The sequence below is a fragment of the Nematostella vectensis genome, chromosome 6 (assembly GCF_932526225.1).
Source record: "Nematostella vectensis chromosome 6, jaNemVect1.1, whole genome shotgun sequence".
NCBI classification, from domain to species: Eukaryota; Metazoa; Cnidaria; class Anthozoa; order Actiniaria; family Edwardsiidae; genus Nematostella; species Nematostella vectensis.
This window is the reverse complement of record NC_064039.1, coordinates 12,925,843-12,948,103: the sequence shown is the minus strand read 5'-3', so window position 1 is coordinate 12,948,103 and position 22,261 is coordinate 12,925,843. Positions and strand designations below refer to the sequence as shown.

The following is a 22,261-nucleotide window of genomic DNA, read 5'->3' as shown; positions in this document are numbered from 1 at the left end:
ACCACATCCTTGATCGTTTCGGGATACCTTTGTCAAACCATGATGGCGGCCACCACGTGAAGCGTGGAACATCCATAACAAACCTATTTTTTTTCGCTGCTTTGGTGTACTTTTTGGTAATGGAAAATGAAGATAAGATCCCCGTTGCACCAGACGAGGGAAGTTCAGGAGAATCAGGCAAGACTAGGATTCGCGAAGGAAAAGCGGAGATAATTTTTCCGGCAGAAAAAGCTGTGTTTTACAACCCTGTTCAGGAATTCAACAGAGACATTAGTAGCGCGGTGATACGTTTAGTGTGCGAGGATATTGATAAGTGGACCAAGAGGCGAAACGACGAGAAGGGAGATGCCGATAAGTTGACACGAGCAGAGAAAAGAGCGAAAGGTATCTATAATCACGGGCAAATGTTCGTGTATCGAATATTATATTTAATTTGTTCACCGAATATCTGTAATAAAACTTCCTGCCCTTCCTACCCTGTTGTATTTTATTACGAGTGGGAAGTAGGTAAACCGAGAAGAGGAAGGAAAAACGCCTAAACTGTTATGAATCACGGCTAAAACCGAACCAGATCTATGACAACAGCTTCAAGAAATTGGCTCTATTACAGATATATTAGGTGAACAAATTAAAGATAACATTCGATACACAAACATTTTGTCTGTTTTGACCATGCTATAATGGCGCTTACCTAGGACGCTGGTGGACACAAAATAGAATCGGCGAAATAGATGTCAGGCCCATGGCTGGGAAGGTGTGAAGTGTGCGGAAAAGATGATGGAATTGTACCTTTACAACAATAACCCTCTTTTGTGTCCTCCTTTTACTGGGGCAGAACTGGGCTTTGCACTGGGGAGAGGGGAAGACGGCAAGTTCACCAAACCCAATTTACTTCTTGGATTAATTTAAGATTTTTTATTTTATTTTGGTAGATAACCTTGCACAGGTCACTATCCTTGAGGGTCTGGCTGCATCAGGGTTACGATCTGTGCGATATGCACTTGAGGTTCCAGGGATTCACCATGTCATAGCAAATGATATCAGTGCTGATGCGTTCAGCCTTATTGAGAACAATGTTAAACACAACAAAGTGGATCATATTGTCAGTGCTAGCAAGAATGATGCATCGTAAGTTTGGGTATACCCTGACATTATCATTATCATCATCACAATTTTTACCATCTTTGCCACAATGACCTTCACCACGACAAAGGTTACTTTTGGATTCCCCGTACTGCCACCAGTGTTACGTATGTCTGGCTCATCATTACTGCCACCATCATCATCACTACCACAACCCACCACCTTCATTACTACCACCACAAGCATCATCATCACTACCATCACCACAATCATTATCACTACAACTACCACCATTGTCCTCATGATTGAAATTCATTTTAGTTACTTTGTTGCAGTTTATTGATGTACCAACATAGATACCCTGCCAGCAGACGCTTCACGTTTATTGATCTAGACCCCTATGGCACTGCTGCCCCATTTCTGGATGGTGCCGTGCAAGCTGTCGCCGATGGAGGAGTCTTGTTGGTCACATGCACAGACATGGGTGTTCTTTGTGGTAATCATAACGATGCATGCTATGGGAAATATGGTGGCATGTCTCTAAAGGCCAAGTTCTGCCATGAAATGGTAAGATGTGGAAATTCTCTGTATATTGTTTTGTGTTTCATGAGGGGTCAGGTTAACAAGGTTCCACTAACTTAAACTGTTTTGTGTGCCTTAAGAGGGTCTGAGAAAGCAAAGGTGCTACTGCATGTTTCTATCGTCATGGACATATCTCCTGTTCTTCCCCCAGGCCCTGCGCCTGCTCCTCTCGTCCATCGAGTCTCATGCCAACCGATACAAGAGGTACATCCTGCCTCTGCTAAGCATGAGTGTTGACTTCTACATCCGCGTGTTTGTTCAAGTTTTCACCAGTGCGTCAGAGGTCAAGCGCACCGCCTCTAAGCAGTCCCTTGTTTACCATTGTACAGGCTGTGGTAGCTTTCATTTTCAACAAGGTATTTCCCATAAGCAATTCCAAATACTTTATACTTATTTGTCCACTCATGTAGCAGCACTCCGCTGCTGCCGTACATGCCCACTGTATAGTTCTACTTCAAGTTCTTATTTTGATGGTATCTGTCCTGACAACATTACTATCACCAGACTGAGATGACAGAGCACAATCTGTCTCACAAAGTGTTCCAAAGTCTCCTTCTTAATTTTTATGGAAAATACAGTACAATATTAATACCATATTAATCAGATGTTTAAAGTGCCAAAATTTCTACCCTTAGGCCTGATAAGATTTAAGACAGTTTTGGGTATTTTATTGTTTTGCCTTCAAGTTACAAAACTCATGTCAGTTTTTTGATATTGCAGTCGGCCGACGTATTGAGGAGGGTGTTAGCAAGAAATACCCACCTGCCCTTGGGCCCCCTGTGGATAGGTCATGTGACCAATGTGGGGGAAAATTCCACCTTGGTGGTCCGATATGGACAGAGCCCATGCATGACACAGACTTTGTCACCAGCCTAGCGGCATTGGTAAAACAGAATACTGACCTTTACAAGACATCAGACAGGATAATTGGTAGGTTTGAATGCTATTGTTGTTACATGACATGACGGAAAACATGATGACGCTTTAAATAAGCCCATTTCACTTTGAATAAGGCGGAGAATTTCTCTGAGTACTTAGTAACTTAAAGCAAACAAAATATCAATTGCAACTTTTTTTAAATTGATAAAATGCGACTTTTTGTAAAGTGTCATTGAAATTTGAGCTTTTCGTCCCTGAACTGATACACAGGCCAATGATGATCAAGGAAAAATTATCTTAAAAAGCCAAAATCTGGTTATGTGCACTTCGGCCCCAAGTTATTTGTGTTTTGAAAATCAGTCCGTAATACAAGGAACCTATAGCCATTGTAAGAAATTGTGTCTTCTCTCTATATCTGGGATTGCGCATTTTCCAGGTTTACCATCATGTCTTGGTACATTGTATTATTGTCAGAGAAGGTAATATGTAAAACCCCCAAGCCGATTTAAAATATTGGGGGAGAGGGGTGGGCATGAAACAGAAATAATATTTGGGGAAACAGCCACGCCCCTACTGGTCATTTCCTTATACTTTTTGAAATGATTGGGAGGGGATTGTGCGCCCTTTTCCCCACCCCCTGCTACGGCCCTGATACTGTATGCAAATATGTGTTAAGTTACTCCGACTGCTATTATTCCAACTTCAAATTCAAATGTGGTACTGAAGTGTAGCTGGACACATAGACTACAGGATCAAGGCTGTAACAGGCATTGAAATGCTAGGGGGGGGGGCATAGAAAACTTGGGGATAGCCATGCCCTTATTGGTTATTTCCTTATAATTAAAAAAAAAAATTGGGGGGCCAGTACTTACAGGTAGTATAGCACTTATTGATGCATTAATACAAACACCAGTAAGATCATATACAATTCACAAGTTTTTGTATTCAAGAATTGTGCAATGTATTTCAATGGTATGAAAGTCAAGCATGCAATCAAGTATTCCCACTGATTTGGTTTCATTGTTATCTTATAAAGTAACAAGGCCTTTCTTGTGCTCACAGTGCTATGTATAAGAAAGTTTTGTAAATGGATCAGTTTGAATCTCTTGATTTCAGGATTACTGAGTATGGTTGCCGAAGAGCTTCCAACTGTACCACTGTTCCACACCATAGACCACTTGTCAAATGTGATCCACTGTTCATCACCCTCCATCGTGCAATTCAGATCAGCTCTTCTTCGTCTTGGTTACAAGGTTTCGGGTTCACATGTATGCCCAACTGCTGTGAAAACAGATGCTCCAAACAATGGTATGTGAGTCAGGGAAAGAGCAACTACGAGATGAACCCCAATCATTACTCAGAATGCCTCAGTCATAATTTTTTTTAAATATTCAGTTGCATTATTGTGAAGTGCTATTCATTTCCACCCATATTGTCTCCCATATTGTCATAAATTAGTTTACCAGGTTCATTGTTTATTTCTGAATAAAGACCTGCCAAGGCTCACACACACTAGGTAATCAAGTTGTATTTGCCATGTGACGCATATACTTTTCCCTGTGACTGGCAGAAATTTACTGTGGAATATTTCGTGTGACTTTGAGGAAGGAAAAATAAGGGATGTTACATGTAAGAATACAAGAGTGTGAATTGCAATTATTTGTTAGGGAAACAACTTGCAGTAGAAATCAATGTACTTCATAGTTTTACTTAAAGAAGGACCTGCGGTATTAAAGGTGCGGACCTGGTCCAAGCTGTCATTCTCGCTAGTCAACGTCAAGTGCAGAGCTCCATAAATAATGAAAAAGCAGAGCCGTAGCTTAACTTTGAAATTTTCAAAATATATAATGTTCTTTATACACAAGGCAATAATATATAATGTTCTTTATACATTATATAATGGCGACAAAAATTGTGATTGAAAATTTAATTCAAAAACAGCAAGCGCGCATTTGAAATGACGCTATTCTTCAGCGCGCGTGTGGAAATAACGAAACCTGAAAAGTTATCTGCTTCAAAATCTCTCCATTCTCTATTTCTTATCTGTCCAGTCACTAGAGAAGATTAAAAATATAGTTGTCTTTGCACCTTTGATGTTTAAGACATTATTTCGAACTTGATCATATCTCTTTTGCTACTTTTTTTGGAGCTCTGCACACAAAGTCTAGTGGGAATGACGACTTGTTTAAGGTGAAACCATGCCCCTGAGTGAAGATTTGTGTGGTTTCAAAAGTGCCCATATTAAAGCGTTCCACTGTATATCACCCTTGGAATCTTGTATGAATCATATGTTGTCTTGTTAGTGTTATGGGATGTGATGAGATGTTGGGAGAAGATAAACCCTGTTAAGAAGAGGCCAGAAGGTAGCCCAGCTTCAGCCATCCTTAGCAAGGATCCTCAGATCCAGGCTTCTTTTGAGATGTACCCTGGAGCAAACCCTCCTTCCAGACAGCAGAAACTCCTGAGATTCCAGGAAAATCCAGAAGCCAACTGGGGTCCAAAGGCCAGGTAGACATTTAAATGTTTCATTGAGTTTTTTTTTTGCATGAGGACTTGGAGAAGAAGAAAGCTTGTGAAGGGAATCATATATATAAATGGCAGAAATTATGCACAATTTTTCATGATTCAAATATGAGATTTGCATTTTTTTCCTTCTAAAATGTGTGAAAATCAGATCGAATAGATTAAAATAAAGGAGAACTGCTTCCTGTAGAAGCCATGCTGGCCTTGTGTTGACCGAATTTATAGGAAATTACAGCAATGTGGGTTTTTAGAAATAATGCAAAGGAACCCTGTTTGTATCTTATTGACAGTCTTCCTGGCCTTTTTTTTCTCTTCCTCAGAGCCAAGAGAAAAGCAGACGCTGACGAAACAATGACAGAAAAAAGAAGAAGGCTGCAGGGAAAGAGGGCTAGCACAGTTGATCACAAACAGTTTCCCTGTAAAAGGTTTAAGGCAGGAATATGTAAGTACGACAAAGATGAATGCAAATATTCACATGATGTTGAGCTCTGCTCACCACGGAAAAGGAAAGTTATTCAGGCAGGCACTAAAAAGGAAGAGGAAGATAGTGCAAAGAAAGATAAGTCTGCTAATCCGGCTGAAATAGAGAAGCAAAGACGAAACTCGCTCTTGGAAGCAGAACACTCCCTGCTTTTTTGAGGACAATATTGTTGTATTTATTATCATAACTAGAATGTCTCCCATTAGCAAATGGTTATATATTTAGAGATTAATGATATCTCAGGAGGTACGATGTTCTGGCGTGTACCTACAAGGGGGGTGTAGGGTTCGGAAGGGTGCATGCCACAAAGAAGTTGAAGGATCATCAAATACTATATTTAATGATAACTGTAACTGCCCCCCCCCCCCCCCCTCCGCAGCATTTTTTCTTGTTTGTTGTAAATTTATAAAGTACTTTTGTCAAAAAGAATTTTCTTTTCCGATTAATTTGAGTGCATCAGTGCACTTTTTTTTAAACAAACATTTGAGAACGGGCACATAGTAGGGTAAAGAGGGTAAATGTTTTTTGTGTGTTACTGACTGACTGACTGGCATACTTCAAAATGATTATGTCAATTACCTGAATTATCTAGTATCAGTGGTTCAATTAAAAACCAACTCTCAGGGGAATAAACACCAAAGTCCTTTTTAAAATGGAGTGGGTAATTTATTACACAAAACAACTTTTAGTATTGTAAATAATACATTTTATTACCATTATTGTGGTAGTACAGTGTACATGTAATATTCACAAATAACTTTTCCCTTGATAAATAATAGTATAACATATACGAAATTCTAGATCATTATGGTAAAAAATCATACATAATATATAACCTTTAGTTTTTTGACAATATCTCATTTGACAAATTCAGTTATTGTAATGGGTACATTCCATAATAGCAGAAGAATTAAGCCCCTCCAGAGGTCCCTTAGCCAACAGCATGATCAATTAGTCATTTGCTGGGATTTCACCAGCTGCAGAGTGAAACAGGTATACAGCATGGCTTTGTAAACAAAAACCACACTCTGTATCTTCTAATAAGTACTGCTTATGTAATAAAATGCTGATATTACTTCTAGTTAACCTTTGAAAATCAGAATTTTTTATGACTAAATGATTCATTTGCTATTGTTTTACAGCATGTTCATATTTATTTATTTTTAACACGTTGATTGAATCTACTTAGTAGGCTAGTCATTTACATACAATTATACTGCTTTTTAGCTACTTTCTTTTTTTTGTTTTGTTTTAACTACTGGTTTGTATAATTTAGAAATAGGTATTTTCACCCTGGTAAAATTAGAATAGTAAAAGTAAGTAAAAGTCTGTGTGTTATAAGACCACACAAGTACTATGAACAAATTGACTGTATAAAGAGAGTTACACAAGCAAAAAATAATGCTATTCAGATGTCAAAAATAAACCTTCACAACCTTGCTAGAACTTCTATGAAATGAGTTTTATTAAAAAGATATATATTTCTGGTACCCATTTTCTTAATATACACCCGATTTACAAATAATATGCAACAAGAAAACGATTGATTATAAATTGAAATGAGATTTGCTTGGTTTGGGGTTTTGTAAGTTTAGTTTTTGGTAAATTTTGAGAATAGCAACAGCTCATTGTGGCTTCACAGTCATAACACTATAACCGGAATAAGGGATTAAAAGATTGTGGGAATAAATTGATACTTATTGTGGCAGGCTTAAAATTATGAAAGCTGAAAGCTATAAACAATGCAATACCCAAAGTCAAAATATTAAAAAACTAAGGTAAAATCACTTTGCAAAGGCAAATATCAAAAAATGTCTATGGAATTGGATAAAATGTGGCATACATACTAAACAACAGTATATTCATTATGCTTAAGTAACAGAAAAATATTTATTTATAATTACAAGTCGTAGCAATATGACAAAATACAGGGTCTTCTGCATGCATCTAAATAGTGAACAATCTATTTGGAGCAGAAGGTGATATAGCTTCAGACAAAGACTTGATTATAAATTTAAAATTGAGCCCCTGTATAGGCGACAGAAATTCAGTAAATGAATTTGTGGCATGTGGATTTTTTTTCTTTTTTTCACTAATTTTTTTTTCTGAAGAGAATTTCATTTGAATAAAATATATGAAATATAAGATAGTTTTATTTCACTGACTAAGAAAATAAATATGCTTTTCTTTACAAATAATGAACTTGAAAAATGGAAAATAAAATGATCATGTACAATTTCTTCGTCATTCTGAAGTTATAACACCTTCATCGATTGGAAATTTAACTACTCAAAAATCACAAACACTACCCTGAGAAATAGAATTTGGTTGTATGTCACTGCAATAGTTAAATTGCCTTATGCCAAACCATGTATTAGGAAACATAAAGAAAAAAACGGGGGTGTATTTGTGAGAAAGAGTTATTAACTTTTAAATCTAGTGGATTGTTTTTTTTTTTGTAAAACTATAGGTACATGAACTAAAACCATCAAAAACTAAAATTCAGATAATATATTGATTGAATTTTTAGTAAATATAAAATCTATAAAAAGTTCAGGGACTTTTAAGCAAAAGAGAAAAGACCATACGAAGTAATCCTCCCCATGCGTTATCCTGCTATATATAATAATAATAATAATAATAATTATAATGATATCACAATTCAGCTATAAGCCTGGCATTTTTAAAAATAATAATGGTACGCTCAAAGAGCGAAATGTTAATTTAAACCATTTTGGTGGTTTTTCAATGAAAGAATATGTAATATTCTTTGGTATTCCCTAGCCAGTAAGCTAAAAGCAAGAATGCCTCATTGCTTCCCTAGCTAATCTTGTACTCTCTGCACTCCTTAATTGCCACACTTGATTGTTATCCAAAAATATCAACCAGAAATTAATATGTGACAGGAATTTAATACTCTACAAAAATAATAAGTATTTGAATGATTGGGAAGGCACTGTCCGCTACACGTTTCTCATTTGTACTAGAAAGTTGAAACTACTCTGGGAAAATGTCTAACCACGAAGCACCGTAAGCTTGTTAAAAGGTTAAAAGATCCCTATCGAAGCTGAGATGTTTTAAAACTTTACTTTTTCTAGAAAAAGCCTGGACATTACTTTTAGCTAAATCATGTGTATTGTAGCTAAACTCACGATGTTAACTCTAAACTTTCAATTCACTCAATAGCAAAGGAGAAATGCTACTAATTGTAAAGACTGTTTTGTACGCCAATTATTTGGAAGATGTACATTATTTTCCGGTTGTTCTTGCGTGGCTGTGTGCTGTAGCCATGAACTATAATGTATATTTTCCAAGAGAATCTGGTATCTACATTAAAGTGTTCTCCATTTAAACTCTATGGTGCATGTACTCTCACGTACAAAGCTAACTTGTACGACGCAGTACAATACCTTCTACCCTACAAATCTAATTCTATATGTGCTAAGCTATATGCCATACTCTGTACCCCTCTAATTAACGAACACTACACCAATACGCCATAGAATGATGGCTTTGTAAATGGATAATGAAGCTGCTGCAGCTTGCTCCTAGATGGTCTGTGTTTGGGACAGCACATGATGCCAATTCCATAGTTCCGCGAAACCCGTACATACCATGACATGAACACGTTGCATGGTGACTCATAAAAAATAGCAAAGTGTTATTTGTAAAAATACTCAAGCTGAAAATAATACCCTGAATGTTATTAGGAATATGTCTGGTTATAGTGCAGTCGTGGTGCTAGTACAAAAATAATTGCAGATCTGAGTGAAGTTGACCGTGGTAATTGTAGAGTTTTCCACACGAATCTCATGTGCAACCATAAAATTTGCGCCCATCTAGGAGCTCTTTCGTGAAGCTTTTCTAAGCAGCGAGCATATACTTTCATTTGTACAAACTTCTTACTACAAAGTTATCTATGAAACCTTATAAGACCAAGTCTCGCATAAATCTAATTTATCTCTAAATTGGGGCTTTAAAATGAGAGCGCTCATCTAATACACTTATGCGCCGGTTTTGCCTACGTGGAATACATAGCTAATCGACTATCTCATACGAAGTTCATTCTGAAAGTTTATTCAGGGTTCCAAACGTATTCCACGTATTCATAAATCGACACCTTATCAAAGGAACACTCGCACGGACACATTTTCTAATAAAATTCTCAAAGATTTGAACTTTTCACCACCTGAAGGGCACCGTACGTGGTCTGTCTGCCCCTTCTTTGACCAGCGGTTTGTGGAATTCCCTGCCTGCGCGTGAGTGGATAATTGCCCAGCACTGCTCGCAGTAGTACTGCAGGCAGGTGACATTCGCGCAGAAAAAGGGCGCGAATTTCCCAGCACACCTTGCGCCGTGACACTCGTCACACAACTGATCGTCAAGAACGTACGGTTTCACCTCCACCTGCGAAAAGACGTTGAAAAAAGCGATTAGTCCTTTTCGCGTTTTTATTATAGTGTTGCCGTGTTGGCGTGTCGTGTTAAAGCACCCGTGTCGTGTCGTGTTAAAGTACCCGTGGCGTGTTATAGTACCCGTGTCGTGGCGTGTCGTGTTAAAGTACCCGTGTCGTGGCGTGTCGTGTTATAGTATCCGTGTCGTGGCGTGTCGTGTTAAAGTACCCGTGTCGTGGCGTGTCGTGTTATAGTACCCGTGTCGTGTAGTGGCGTGTTATAGTATCCGTGTCGTGCTGTGTCGTGTTATAGTACCCGTGTCGTGTAGTGGCGTGTTATATTACCCGTGTCGTGTAGTGGCGTGTTATAGTATCCGTGTTGTGTAGTGTCGTGTTATAGTTCCCGTGTCGTGGCGTGTTATAGTACCCGTGTCGTGGCGTGTCGTGTTAAAGTATCCGTGTCGTCTTGGCGTGTCGTGTTAAAGTACAACGTGTCGTGGCGTGTCGTGTTAAAGTATCCGTGTCGTCTTGGCGTGTCGTGTTATAGTACCCGTGTCGTGTTAAAGTATCCGTGTCGTCTTGGCGTGTCGTGTTATAGTATCCGTGTCGTGTCCTGTCGTGTTAAAGTGTCGGTGTCGTGTTACCGTGTCGTTTTGGCGTGTCGTCCTATATTACCTGCGCGTGTCGTGTTAAAAAGTGTCCGTGTCGTGTTGACTTGCCCTGTTAGCGCTGGACTTACTCGTTTGTCGATGTCCCCGTGTTGCAATTGTACGAATCGTGCGCTGATCGCTGCGATGTAACTTTGCTGGTTTGAGAAGGCGACTCTTCCTGCGCCTAGAAGGGAAACAAATCGTTTATGGTTTGCTACAAATATAACACATTTATGGAGCATTTCATAGGCCAAATGTTTACTTCCTTCCTATACCCCTTGACTATGCGAGAGATGCAAAATGATGCAAAATAGCCCAGTGGTACGGGCCTCTCAAGCCAGAAGACCAGGAAGGTGATCTTGAGATTTTCCAAACGTAGAAACCTGGGTCTCTACATTGAGGGCTGTGAACCCCTCCCACATCCCCCTTATTTATCGAAGAGCCATCTGGTGAGGTACCTTTTGGGTACTTGAGCTCCGGGTCAACATCGATTCCAGCATAGCACACACCCCCATACAACCGGTCCATAATCATGGCCAGCTCAATGGCACGCAAAGGGCGTGGCACGCCACCCACGAAGATAGTCTTCCTGGGGTCAAGTGCTTGGGATCCGTCCATTACAAAGTCGGCATCTGCCAGGTTCCACGGCCGGATCTGGACCTTTGGCCGAAGTAGAAGAAATAATTACTTATATATAATTAATTATATGTACGTTATCGCGTACACCCAAGTATAGCAAGAAGGAGAAACAATTATTGAATCGACGAAAGTCAGCAAGGCACTCAAAGCAAACTCAGACGATGGAATTTTCATAGGCTTGTCTGAAGACAACTCACTTGGCAGGAAAAATTGCCGATTGTCGCCGCTTGTGTACTATATTTCACCAGGTTTATCTGCTTGTTTCTTAGGGTTAACGTTCCTGATTGCGGTTTTCACTAAGTATTACATACCGGTTTGTCCTTGATGGTTGGGCTGGAGACGCATAAGTAGAGCTTGTCATCCTGCCGGAAGCAAGCGCTGATCAACTTCTGGACCGAGATCTCTTCGAGATACAGCAGGAACGCGTATCCTAAAATCACGAGAACTTATTTAGTAAAAGGGTACAGAAGACATACAAGGAGGCAGGCTTTACTATATCGTATGAGGAAAGTAAAGAATATACGTGGGTATTTCCCAAGGATACAGAAGAGACTGTACTTTTCCTCTCATTTGGCTTTCAAATCTCAAAGCAAAGCAATATCTTAACCACCAGACTACTTTTCTTTTCGCAAATAAACTTATTTCTTAGAGTGATTAGAGACTCTCACCTTTTGGCGGGAAGTAGGACTTGCTTTCGGCCTTGTGTGGCCAATCAACGGTCAGGCTCCCGAAGCGACAGAAGCTGGCATGGATCTCATCTAGACGCGATTAAAGAATTTCTTACACTATTAGGTCTCATCAAGAAACTATTGCACCAAATAATTACGATCTAGTATAAAAGTTGTATACGGTGCATGATAGATCTCGGCTATAAACGATTGCACCAAATAATTATCACATAGTGCAAGAGTTGTAAATGATGCCTGTTAGATCTTGTCTATAAACGATTCGAACGATTGCGCCTTAAAATTATCACATGGTAAGAAAAGAGTTATGAATGACTTGCCTGTTAGATCTCGCATAACGATTGCACCAAATAAGAGAGAGTTGTAAATGATGCCTGATAGATCTTGTCTATAAACGATTGCACCAAATGATTATCATTTAGTGCCAAATGATTATCATTTAGTGCAAGAGTTGTAAATGATGCCTGCTATATCTATTTTACGTACCTTCATCGATGTCAGGCGGAAGGCCACCGACAAACACTTTCCTTGAAAAGCGCGGGATGTGCTCTGAGTCGGAGTTCGGCGAGCAGTTCAGAGAGGAAGCGAGTGATGGCACGATTTGATCTGAACAACAAGCATATGGCCATTATAAATTACTGAAAGCATTTAATGCATTTTCAGATATAAATTGGTGTTCAATATTTTTAGATATAGATATTGCGTTCTAAAAGACGTTAATTCCACGTTCTAGCAACTGTAGCAAGGATTTGATGCTCTCACAAGAAGAACGTAGTTGCTAAGTAACCTTATATGTAGTGTAAATCTTTACTATTCAAAGCACTATAAACTTAAGTTAAACGAAGTAAAGTAAATCACTGAAGAATAGTATATCACTGAAGTAAAGTAAAGTAAAGTAAAGAGTCGAATCCGTTGTATGGCGACTACGCATTTTCAAAACATCGATTTGTTTTTGTCTTTTGGGATTTTCTGTTCCGCCAGTCAAATTTTTCTTAGCCAGTCAGATTTTTGCCATCTTTCGCCTGGCTTTCTGTCGCGACACTGTCTGGTTTTTGTCCAGAGGAAAGCCAGGAAAGTGCACACAGCGAGACTCTGATTGGCTCAGAATGGTTTTACTGACGGAACAGAAAAACCAAAACAAATCGTGTTTTGAAAACGCGGGTCGCGATACAACGGATTCGACAGTAAGAATGCGAGGAATCAGAAAAGATCTGCTTGTGCAATTGTTGGGAGTGTGTGTTGTGGTTGTATTTTTTTTTGGGGGGGGGGGGGGGGTAATAGGGTGTGTTTGGGGGGGGGGGGTAATGGGGTGTTACCTCCGTGGTGCAATCCTTTCTTCTGTAGTTGATACCGAAACGCTACGAGATAAAGAGAGTATAAGCCAAATATTCAAGTTCAAGGCTTTAGAACTAGCCAAACCTACGAGATAAAGAGAGTATAAGCCAAATATTTAAGTTCAAGGCTTTAGAACTAGCCAAACGCTACGCGACAAAGAGAGTATAAGCCAAATATTCAAGTTCAAGGCTTTAGAACTAGCCAAACATCTGAGATCATAGGAGAGAGCGGATTACATAGACGTTAGCGGCCATATATTTGGCAAATGCATTTACCCTGGGTGATCTCTCTTACTGAGAGCTTATTTCCATCCCAAATACTATTAAATTAGTAAATAGCTAAAGCCAAAAACACTGAAAGACTATTATAAGATTATAGTGATGCTGGCGTTGTATTGACATTGAGCCCGTGAGCAATACCAGCAGTGTGCGTGTAAGCCTCGTTTTAAATGTATTTCGTTAACCGACATTTTCCGATTTCCAAAGAGTAATACGATGCTATATTTGTTATTTTGAAGCACGATCAATTAATTTTTGATGCCACGGAATTGGATTGCTTTCCAAAACATATAATCGATTTCCTATGGATGGTCTTCTATAGAAATGATTGTTCAATTAGGTCCAAATATTTTGGATTAAGGCCTAATAGCCCGTAATTGGCGCGCCCGTCAAGCGGTAGGCAGGGACGCAAACTTTTGTCATTTGGATGATCGATGGAGTAGTTGAGCTGTGGGCGGATTTAACGTTTGCTGACGATGGTATTATCAACAATGCAGTCTTTCACACGAAGGGAACCTACCTTCGGAGAAACTTACAAACAACAACAAGCACGATTTATCGTGTCTTAGAGTTGTTCTTTAATATCATGCATCATTATGTTGTGTTCCTAAGGTGATTTTAACTTTCACCGTAAAATTACAGCATTTCTGTAGCAACGAGGAGGGTGTTGATTGCACAAGGAGTTTTACTGAGGGCAATTATAAGAACGAAGCCCTCGGGCTCTGCTGGATGATCCATCAAGTGCGCGATGATTAAGTTGTTTGTTGGGGGATACAAACCACAAACGTCACACGAATAAGCTAAGAAGATGGACTTATGCGGAATCACCTTGATCAGTGAATATAGCTAGATGTGCTATAGCATTTTATTATCGAGAAACACATTAACTATACGCCCTCACATACACCTATATATCAAAAAACGTTGCCAGTGCAAATGGCGAAAGTAAAATAACGAACTATTACCACAGAATACGTTGGGCCTCGTGATATTTCTACAGAATACATAAAAACTGGATAAATACGATTAGTTAATTTTTCAGGTTTGTTCTTACAAATCTTCAATGCAATAAGCAATGGTCAGTCTAGTACTGACATTTTTTTAGGAATATTGTGAAAAGTGTTAATGTAAGAAATAACTAACTTTTTGGCCGCCAAGGGGGGGGGGGGGGGGGGGGTGCGCACACACCCTGCGCACCCCCTGTGTACGCGCCTGGAAAAATGTGATTGAGAATAGAAACTGATTTTATTAGATCTGCAGAAACTAGTCGCCTCAGTCGTACAGAGGATTTATCTGTATTCTTTCACAGTTTTGTTAACAGTAATGTGGGTTCTCGGCTCTATTTAATAGCTTGACACAACTTCACCGGATGCTCGTGGCATTACCCTCAAGAACATTCTTGTCTTTCCCTGATTAAGCGTTCCTCGCATCTCTTGACACTCCATCGGAATACACTTAGTTCTTTTTCAAAACATGCTTGACAAGAACGCAATGTGAGACAAAATTTATAAAACTTTCTAGGTGTAGTTTCTCTCGCGCTTAATCATGCGACTATGTCTAGTATGAACTTCGCCACATTCTCCTGATTTCTCTATGCGTGTCCAGCACAGACAGCAAAAAGTAAACGATAGCAGTTTGATTAATTTTATCTTAAAGGTAGTGAGGCGGTGATAACGGAAAGCCAATCTTTCAGTTTATCCATTCTGGTAATATTCTGCTAAAATCGGCTATAAAGACGCGCGTTATATTGATTTTTGCTGCCTTAAGGCAGGCTCACGCGAAGAGCACGACTTAAGTTACTCAATGGGAGACCACAAGAGAGTCTAGTGTTGGCCTTGCATCCGATTCCGTTGAGTTTAAAGTAATTGCACTCCAAGAAGAAAACGTAATTCGTCCCTTTTCTGATATCATGCCTCCGGGAGATCATTCTAGAGAATTAAGTTTTCAGACATGTTTTGTCCCGATTGGCGTCTCCTGTCCTTTCTTGCTAAAATCGGTGGGCATTAATTCCGAGGAGCTTATTATTCAAAGCCTTTCCTTCACTCTCTTCCTGTTATCCCGCCAGAAACTGATGAGTGTACTTACTTAGCATATTCTCTAGACTAGATTTCATTCTCTGCTTGAGTGATGGGAGGCCCTTAATGACGCTTATACATCAAGCTTTTCATCAGATATATTATATCAGGCAACGGCTTGGCGAAGATGCGCCCAGCGAGAGATAGCAACACAAAAAGCTGGCCTGAAAAATTCCACCAATATGCCAATAAAAAAAGACCATTCCATAAAAGAATTTCTTCTTTGATAATCCTTCTACACTTGTCTTTGTCTTATTAAGTTGAGTTTTCAATCTAAACGATTCTTCTAATCATTGGTGTGTTTTTCTATTCGGTCATGATATTAGGTCTTTGCGTTCTCACCTCGCTTCGGGTAACACAGGGTGGAGGTTGTTAGAACTCTGTCTTCGGCTGATAGTTTTGCTTAATGCTCTTTCGCTATCTTGATTGTATCGCATCGTTTCGTTCTAGAGCACTATAATCATTACTGCCAGCGATATCTATGTATAAGAGCGCACTGCACCTGTCCTTTACAGGCCAAACAGTCAATCTTTGCTTGCTAGCCCTTTTATATGTTTACATCCTCTTTTCACAGAAAACCTGCACTAGAAATCTTGCCGCTCACCGAAGAAGACTTTTCCGACCAAATGTTTGAGAGGGGGTGTATTTTTTTGTGCTCTAACGATATATTTCTGTTTTCCTCATTTTCTCTTTTCTCTATCATTCTGTTTTGCGGTCGCGCAGTTCCACACGCACACTGTATAGTAATTGCCGCTGTTTATTGTATCAGAGCAGTAGACTCTAACTAACTTTTTCGTCAAATAAGAGTCCAAGTGAGCGTAAAAGTTTACCTAGTATTACAACACGCGATAATACATATTGACAATTCCGAGCTATATGTCATTGTTAATCGAAATGGAGTGAATTTTAATGCTCTCTGCGACACTTTTTCTTGGTGCCTAAGTTCTGCTTTTAATTTGGTGACAGATGTAGAATCATGGACAAGTATGGTTATTGTTGTGGCAGACAACCAGAGAAAGCTCATCTGAAATATTTGAGCAAGTTCGGCTATCTTTGGTACAACTACTTTCACGATAATTGCTTGAAATCATAGAATGGTATTTAATTTATTCCTAAATGTATTTTTGACAATCCATATTATTTGAAAGCCTCAATTAACCCTCTATTAAACACAAAAAAATAGTCACTCAAGCAAAATGAAAAAAAAAAAAACTAAGCTGGTCAGGAACACTGAGATGTCTTTTCGCCTTTTACTTTATATCTGAAGAAAAATCAAATGTTTAGATAAAAAGCAACACTTTTATTTTAATATGTTTGTTGTATTCCAGAATATACACAATATAAGAATGAGAAGGCGCCTCAGAATTCGGTTGCAAAACAAGCTAACAAGAGTGGTAAACCGCATATCTGGATTACGAATTGGCTTTTGGTTAAGGGCGCTATCATTTTGAACAAAGGAGATGCTTTTTTGCCGCTTTAATTAAACAGCAAAACCTTTGAAAGCTGCCAGGTTTTGTAAAGTACAGCAAGGGGTACTATTGACTCTCGTCGCCCCGCAGTTAAAATTCGTTTTCACACAGTATGGTGGCAATGCTGTTAGAGAACGCTCAGGGAAAATATCTTGTGTTTAGCCAGCTTGATAACTAACGGGAAATAGCCCCGTATAAATTTGTTTTCATGCCAAATAGTCACATTTGCGTGAATGTGGTCGCCTCGGGGACGCTTGCATCAATAACATTAATAAAATAAGTATTCCTGGGTTGAGAAAGCGTGCACTTATTTGTGCATTCTTACGATTTCCTCTGTTTACGTGAGTTGTCATCAATTATTCTTCAATTTGCCGACTTCCACAATTAGGAAAAAGTGATAGTCTATCATTCTTTCTTGAAATGCACAGGCGGTATTTTTTTGTGTGTCTTTCTATTTTGTTCATTGTAAAGGGCAGTTTTGTAGAAACATTTTGTAGGTATTTAGAATATTGTCATACTCTGTCGGTTTGGTGAATATGTGAATTGTGAATTTTTCTGATGTGAAAACTAGGGGTATAGAGATCCATGTGGGATCTTCCCTCTAAATGTGTTTTTCACAATATTGCTAACCCTCTAAACTAAAAAATATAATAAGGTAAACGCTAAGCGCAAGTGTGGAAAAAGAAAACTCTGGCGCTGAATGCTGAAGAGAAAGCAAACATGATCTATTGTGTTCTTTATTCAAGGTGTTTTCATCTTCATATTTTGCGGTAATCGAGCCCGCATAAAAAATTTCCAATGATGGAAACGGAACTTTGGAATGCCAATAGTACCTTCAATAATCGGCTGAAAACAATTTTACTGCAAAACAGAACAGTTGTCTTTTTCATGAATTGAATAATAAGTTTGAACGTTGTTTTGATTTTTTTAAGCGTATCTATATCAAAGGCTAAAGCAATTAATCTTATTTCTTGCTATAATACATCCAAAGTCGGAAAAAGCACATTCAAGCTAAAGCTCTTCTCAGGGTATTACTGTTAATCTAGAGAAAGACGATCGCGCGCACGGCCTCTAGAAAAACTTTGCTAATGTAAGCATCTTTACACATGTCAACGATAACCCTTTTCTTTGTTTTAGCTTCGGTAAAAAGGTGTATTTTCCAAATAATCATTATAAAGATTTTATCAGTTGAAGGGTAGAAAAGACGAGTGAGTTATATCGCGAGGAAACACCAATCAACGACTAGAACATTGAAGAATCTTTGTAGTTTCGTCACTTTCATTGCCGGAATCTTCGCATGACAGCTGAACCTAATATAGAGTAGGCGAAAAGCTGCAGTAATAACATATAGCTCTGAAAGTTTTTCTAGAAATGAAATTCTAAGACAAAATCCAAAGACAATCGAAGAGGGAGATTTTAACCAGCTATCTCGGAAAATCTAGAGACGAAGCATTTAAAAATGTCTTCTTCTTATGCTAATGCCGGTTGCTTTTAGTTTTTTTAAATTTGATTTGAGTTTCTTTACATATTCGGCTGCTTTTCCACCCCGTCGGCTATTCATTTCTCTCATATGCTATAAAAACACTTAAAGAAATATTCAATCCCAAACCACAAGTGAATTTATCTGTTTTTCTTGTTTTTTTTTTTTTTTGCCCGTGAAATTGCATTCTTCGTGTTCTGTTTATGATCACAAGTTACACGAGTTTACTTTGATGGAAAATAAAATAGCAAATATTCCATTTAGAGAAACACTCAAACTATTTTTTGCTTTTGGCTATAAAAGAGACCGACGTAAAGTGAACTTTTCTTCGTTTATTAAAGCTAATCAAAATAAATGTAATTACACTAGATGTTTTCTTGCACCGTTCACTTTTTATCTTTGGCCATGATATATGGCCTTATATGACCGACTATTTCTTGCCTTTCGTTATTTCTATCGTTATATAAAAGTTAAGAAAAGAGAAAATTTTTGTGTTAGATACTTATGAATTCTTTTTCATTTGAAATTGTGGTCAGAAATTCCCTTTGTATTCACAATATTTGTATTAGCCTGTAAAAGGCGGAAAAAAGTTAGACTAGAAGTTTTATTCAGCCATAACAACCATGAGCCAAAAACTAAAAATAAAATAAAACAGAACGCCCTTCAAAGCGCCAAAAAAAAAAAAAACTACTGAAAATCATCAGCTAGTAAAATGAAATAAGATCATAATCCGGAAAACTGTAGAATGTTATTTTTACGAAATGGGAAAGATGTAAGTCAAGAAGCATGGTTGTATTACTACTGATAAACTCATAAAAAATTTATTCTCCGCCTGCAGACAATCTCTGGTGGGAGGTTGGAATCGGCCTGAAAATTTCTACCTTCTTACTTCATACAATATTATTCATCAATCCACCTGATCAGAAAGAAAAATATTTATATCATGACGACCGTGACTAGTTTTGGATCTGGGGTATATACTAATCCCGCCATATTTTTCAGAATAGGAAATAACTACTAGAAATGGAATTGCCCATGGAAACCATGTCTCTTTATTTGCTAGAAACGATCGTTTTACACTACGGTTGCATAGCGATTCGGCCATTAGAACAAACGCTGAAAAAACTATTATCTAAAAGTTCAGATAAACAGTGAACAAAAGAGCAAATAAAACTTGTTTTGGAAATTTAACCGTAACGTACTTTTTAGAGATTTTTTTGATTCGAGGTTAACGTCATTTGATTAATAGGAACGAAAAGAAAAATGTACAGACCTGCCAGGTTTTCAGGTGGATCAGAGGGCGAACGAATAATGTCGAGTAGTCGAGTTTCCAACGACGGGAATTTCATAGAATCCTAGAAAAAAGAAGATTAATATAAACACAAAGATAAGAGAAAATATCTTGGGTGGAATTTACGGCTAGAGTTTCAGTTTATCACTGTTATTGATTCCTCCCGACAGCTGCTTCGTGAAAGAGTTTTTCCTGTCATTAATTTATGCATGTTATTGTCGAGCAAGCGAGATAGAGAATACGCTGTTTCTTTCTAAAACTAACGTGTTTTATCAGACTCAATGAATTCCTTCTATTTTCTAATTAAACGACTTTCTTTTCCTTCGGGAAATCAACGGAACATTGCGGCTGTAAGCCAGTTTGCGGCAAAGTCTAGTCTCCCAAAAAAACTGTCAAGGGTTTCTCCATTCAATGCAAACAACGAAATTTGAATAATTTCAAGACAAGGAAAATCCCCCTTTCAAAGAAGTTCCCCATCACAAGGAACAGTTACAGAACTTTTTCATATGACTTTACCGATAACGTTTGTGATCGACCTACCTGGTAGGAATAGAGCGAATTCGATAGTTCACTGTTCGTCCCGTGTGAATTTCCCAATCCTGTGATATTATCCAGAACTGTGCCATCCACCGGTTGCTGCCCGCTTAAATTTAAACTCTGTAAGCCTTGAGTAATGCTTTGCGCAGTGATACCTTGCCTTGACCCGGAGTAGGCAGATCTTGTACCCCCATTACTTCGGAGGCGAGAGGAAGGAGGGAAGGTAAGGGTTGAGGGACGCGAACCGTTTCGGTGGTTTATGATTGCGTTGTTCGTTGTCGAATAATTTCTTCCCCATGACGAGGAAGGTTGTTGCTGCGGCCAGCCTGACATTGAATGGTTTGGGCTTGCGTTCCAGCCTGACGCTAGCGAATTGATGTTTTGGACTGGTTTGGGGTTCGCTATGTACTGCGAAGAGTTAGGTAATGTTCTTCGCGGCTGATGTCCAATTGATGTAGGAATACTCGATGCGTTAACAGGCCGTCTCCCTGGGCCAAGAACTTGTGTATTTGGCGAAAAATGAACTCCGTTTACTGGCGCAACTCCTGGCTGAACAAAAACATCGTCGATATTCGCTGGTGACCAAAAGGTGGTCGAAGTGGGAAAGTCGTGAAACATGGAATTCTCGGTTGTAAAGCCGATGCGCTTGTGTCCTATGACGTTCGGGTGCGCGGACGCCTGTGTTGTGTTCACCTTAGACTTATTCGTATCCTCTATACAATCCTCGCAAACTCCGTTTGTGCCGTCAGTCTTATTCCCGTTTTGTTCGTCTTTTAGCGTAGTCGGGAAGAAGAGCGAGTTCGAGCGCGCGTCACAATTGTGTTTGAAGTCAACGGGTGACAATGATCTTGTATTCTGGCCAAAATCGGCCATATCCAGTCAAAGTCGAGCTGCGTAGAAGGCGAGAGAGTTGAAGATTACGTAGTTGGTGGCTGTGTTGCAGGTGCTATTGTTTTTCGCGCTAGCCACGTCGTTGTCTTTCTGCTAGCCCTGTAAAAACACTACCGGTGAATGGTTAGCGCGGGGTCACGTGATTGCACCTGTCGGGGAGAGAATATGCAATGATCAAATCACTTGAGATGGACGGGGTTTACAAAGTCGCTGTGAGCTATCTCAATGATCGGAGACGCCAAGCGAGAAAACTCTAACGACAGTCCGTTTGATTAGAGATTTTCTTTATTTGTTATGATCGCCTACACGTATGCGTCGCTCGCGCGATTACTTTTCCCATTTCTCCTATTCTACATTTCCATTCTCTTCGAGCGGAAGGAAAAGCGACGTTCCCAAACAAAGGTCTCCCAAAATTAGACCACATTGATCAAAGTACCTTATTTTTTCATACCAAGGACAGTCTTAAATTACAAAAGAAGACTAGGAATTTTCTTTTTTCTTTAAAATATGGCCCATTCTCACGATTAGTCTACGGTTCGCACGTGGAAAATTCGGTAGTCAGGAAGATCGCCTCAAAATAAAAGACGCTTTGATGAATAGGGGGCATCATTGTGTTAAAGCACTCGTCTATTATGTGACTACATATGGCAAACTCAAAGAAAATCCCTTTGTTGGCCTTTGTTGCTTTCAAAGTGATATATCAATCATCCAACCAGAACAAAAACTCTCTGGTTGGATAAATAGCCATTGTCTCCTTACCTCGGGTTCTGTCAAAATGCGAAGAGTGGGACCGCGGGGAGAGCGCCGATTGTACGCTCCTCTCTCCTTCTTACTGACAGAGAGAATGAATTGTTTTTCGTCTCTTCCGGGTTTTAATGTATATATTTCTGTTCAAATCTATAGGGGATGCTAAAAAGACTATGGATTGATTGGAGCAGAGGTTGCCATCCGTGTAGTAGCTGGCATTTGATTGGCCCATTCAATCAGGT

At 39.0% G+C, this 22,261-nt stretch overlaps 2 protein-coding genes across 4 annotated transcripts; one reads left to right on the top strand and one right to left on the bottom strand.

The window, feature by feature from the left end:
• Nucleotides 1-6: 6 nt before the first annotated feature.
• LOC5521057 (tRNA (guanine(26)-N(2))-dimethyltransferase) lies at nt 7-6,994 on the top strand. 2 transcript variants are annotated; one of them, XM_032366228.2, is made up of 8 exons: nt 7-384; nt 933-1,128; nt 1,419-1,650; nt 1,817-2,021; nt 2,386-2,595; nt 3,661-3,852; nt 4,848-5,047; nt 5,388-5,625. In XM_032366228.2, the coding sequence occupies exons 1-8, from the start codon at nt 120-122 to the stop codon at nt 5,409-5,411; spliced, it is 1,524 nt and encodes a 507-aa protein (XP_032222119.2). In that variant the 5' UTR covers nt 7-119; the 3' UTR covers nt 5,412-5,625. The 2 variants fall into 2 exon arrangements, with proteins under 2 accessions (XP_032222119.2, XP_001640869.2); XM_001640819.3 differs by having other exon boundaries at nt 8-384; nt 4,848-5,052; nt 5,388-6,994.
• On the bottom strand, nt 6,232-22,168 carry LOC5521056 (cytoplasmic polyadenylation element-binding protein 2). Of its 2 annotated transcripts, none has more exons than XM_001640716.3 (10): nt 22,032-22,168; nt 20,385-21,421; nt 19,827-19,908; nt 13,233-13,274; nt 12,403-12,522; nt 11,899-11,988; nt 11,542-11,660; nt 11,050-11,251; nt 10,681-10,775; nt 6,232-9,955 (listed from the first exon to the last, which is right to left on the bottom strand). In XM_001640716.3, exons 2-10 carry the CDS (start codon nt 21,252-21,254, stop codon nt 9,731-9,733), a joined length of 1,845 nt encoding a protein of 614 aa, XP_001640766.2. In that variant the 5' UTR covers nt 21,255-21,421; nt 22,032-22,168; the 3' UTR covers nt 6,232-9,730. The 2 variants fall into 2 exon arrangements, with proteins under 2 accessions (XP_001640766.2, XP_032222117.1); XM_032366226.2 differs by having other exon boundaries at nt 20,385-21,382; nt 22,032-22,167.
• Nucleotides 22,169-22,261: the final 93 nt, after the last annotated feature.

Bases quoted from the DNA above. Each gene is read 5' to 3' on its own strand.
- LOC5521057 (XM_001640819.3), top strand. From the start codon at position 120: ATGGAAAATGAAGATAAGATCCCCGTTGCACCAGACGAGGGAAGTTCA. The intron at 385-932 runs GTATCTATAATC...TTATTTTGGTAG, and splicing joins AGCAGAGAAAAGAGCGAAAG to ATAACCTTGCACAGGTCACT. The intron at 3,853-4,847 runs GTATGTGAGTCA...TTGTCTTGTTAG, and splicing joins AACAGATGCTCCAAACAATG to TGTTATGGGATGTGATGAGA.
- LOC5521056 (XM_001640716.3), bottom strand. From the start codon at position 21,254: ATGGCCGATTTTGGCCAGAATACAAGATCATTGTCACCCGTTGACTTC. The intron at 13,275-19,826 runs GTCTGTACATTT...TTTATCTCGTAG, and splicing joins TCCACCTGAAAACCTGGCAG to CGTTTCGGTATCAACTACAG. The intron at 11,989-12,402 runs GTACGTAAAATA...AATCGCGTCTAG, and splicing joins TCCGCCTGACATCGATGAAG to ATGAGATCCATGCCAGCTTC.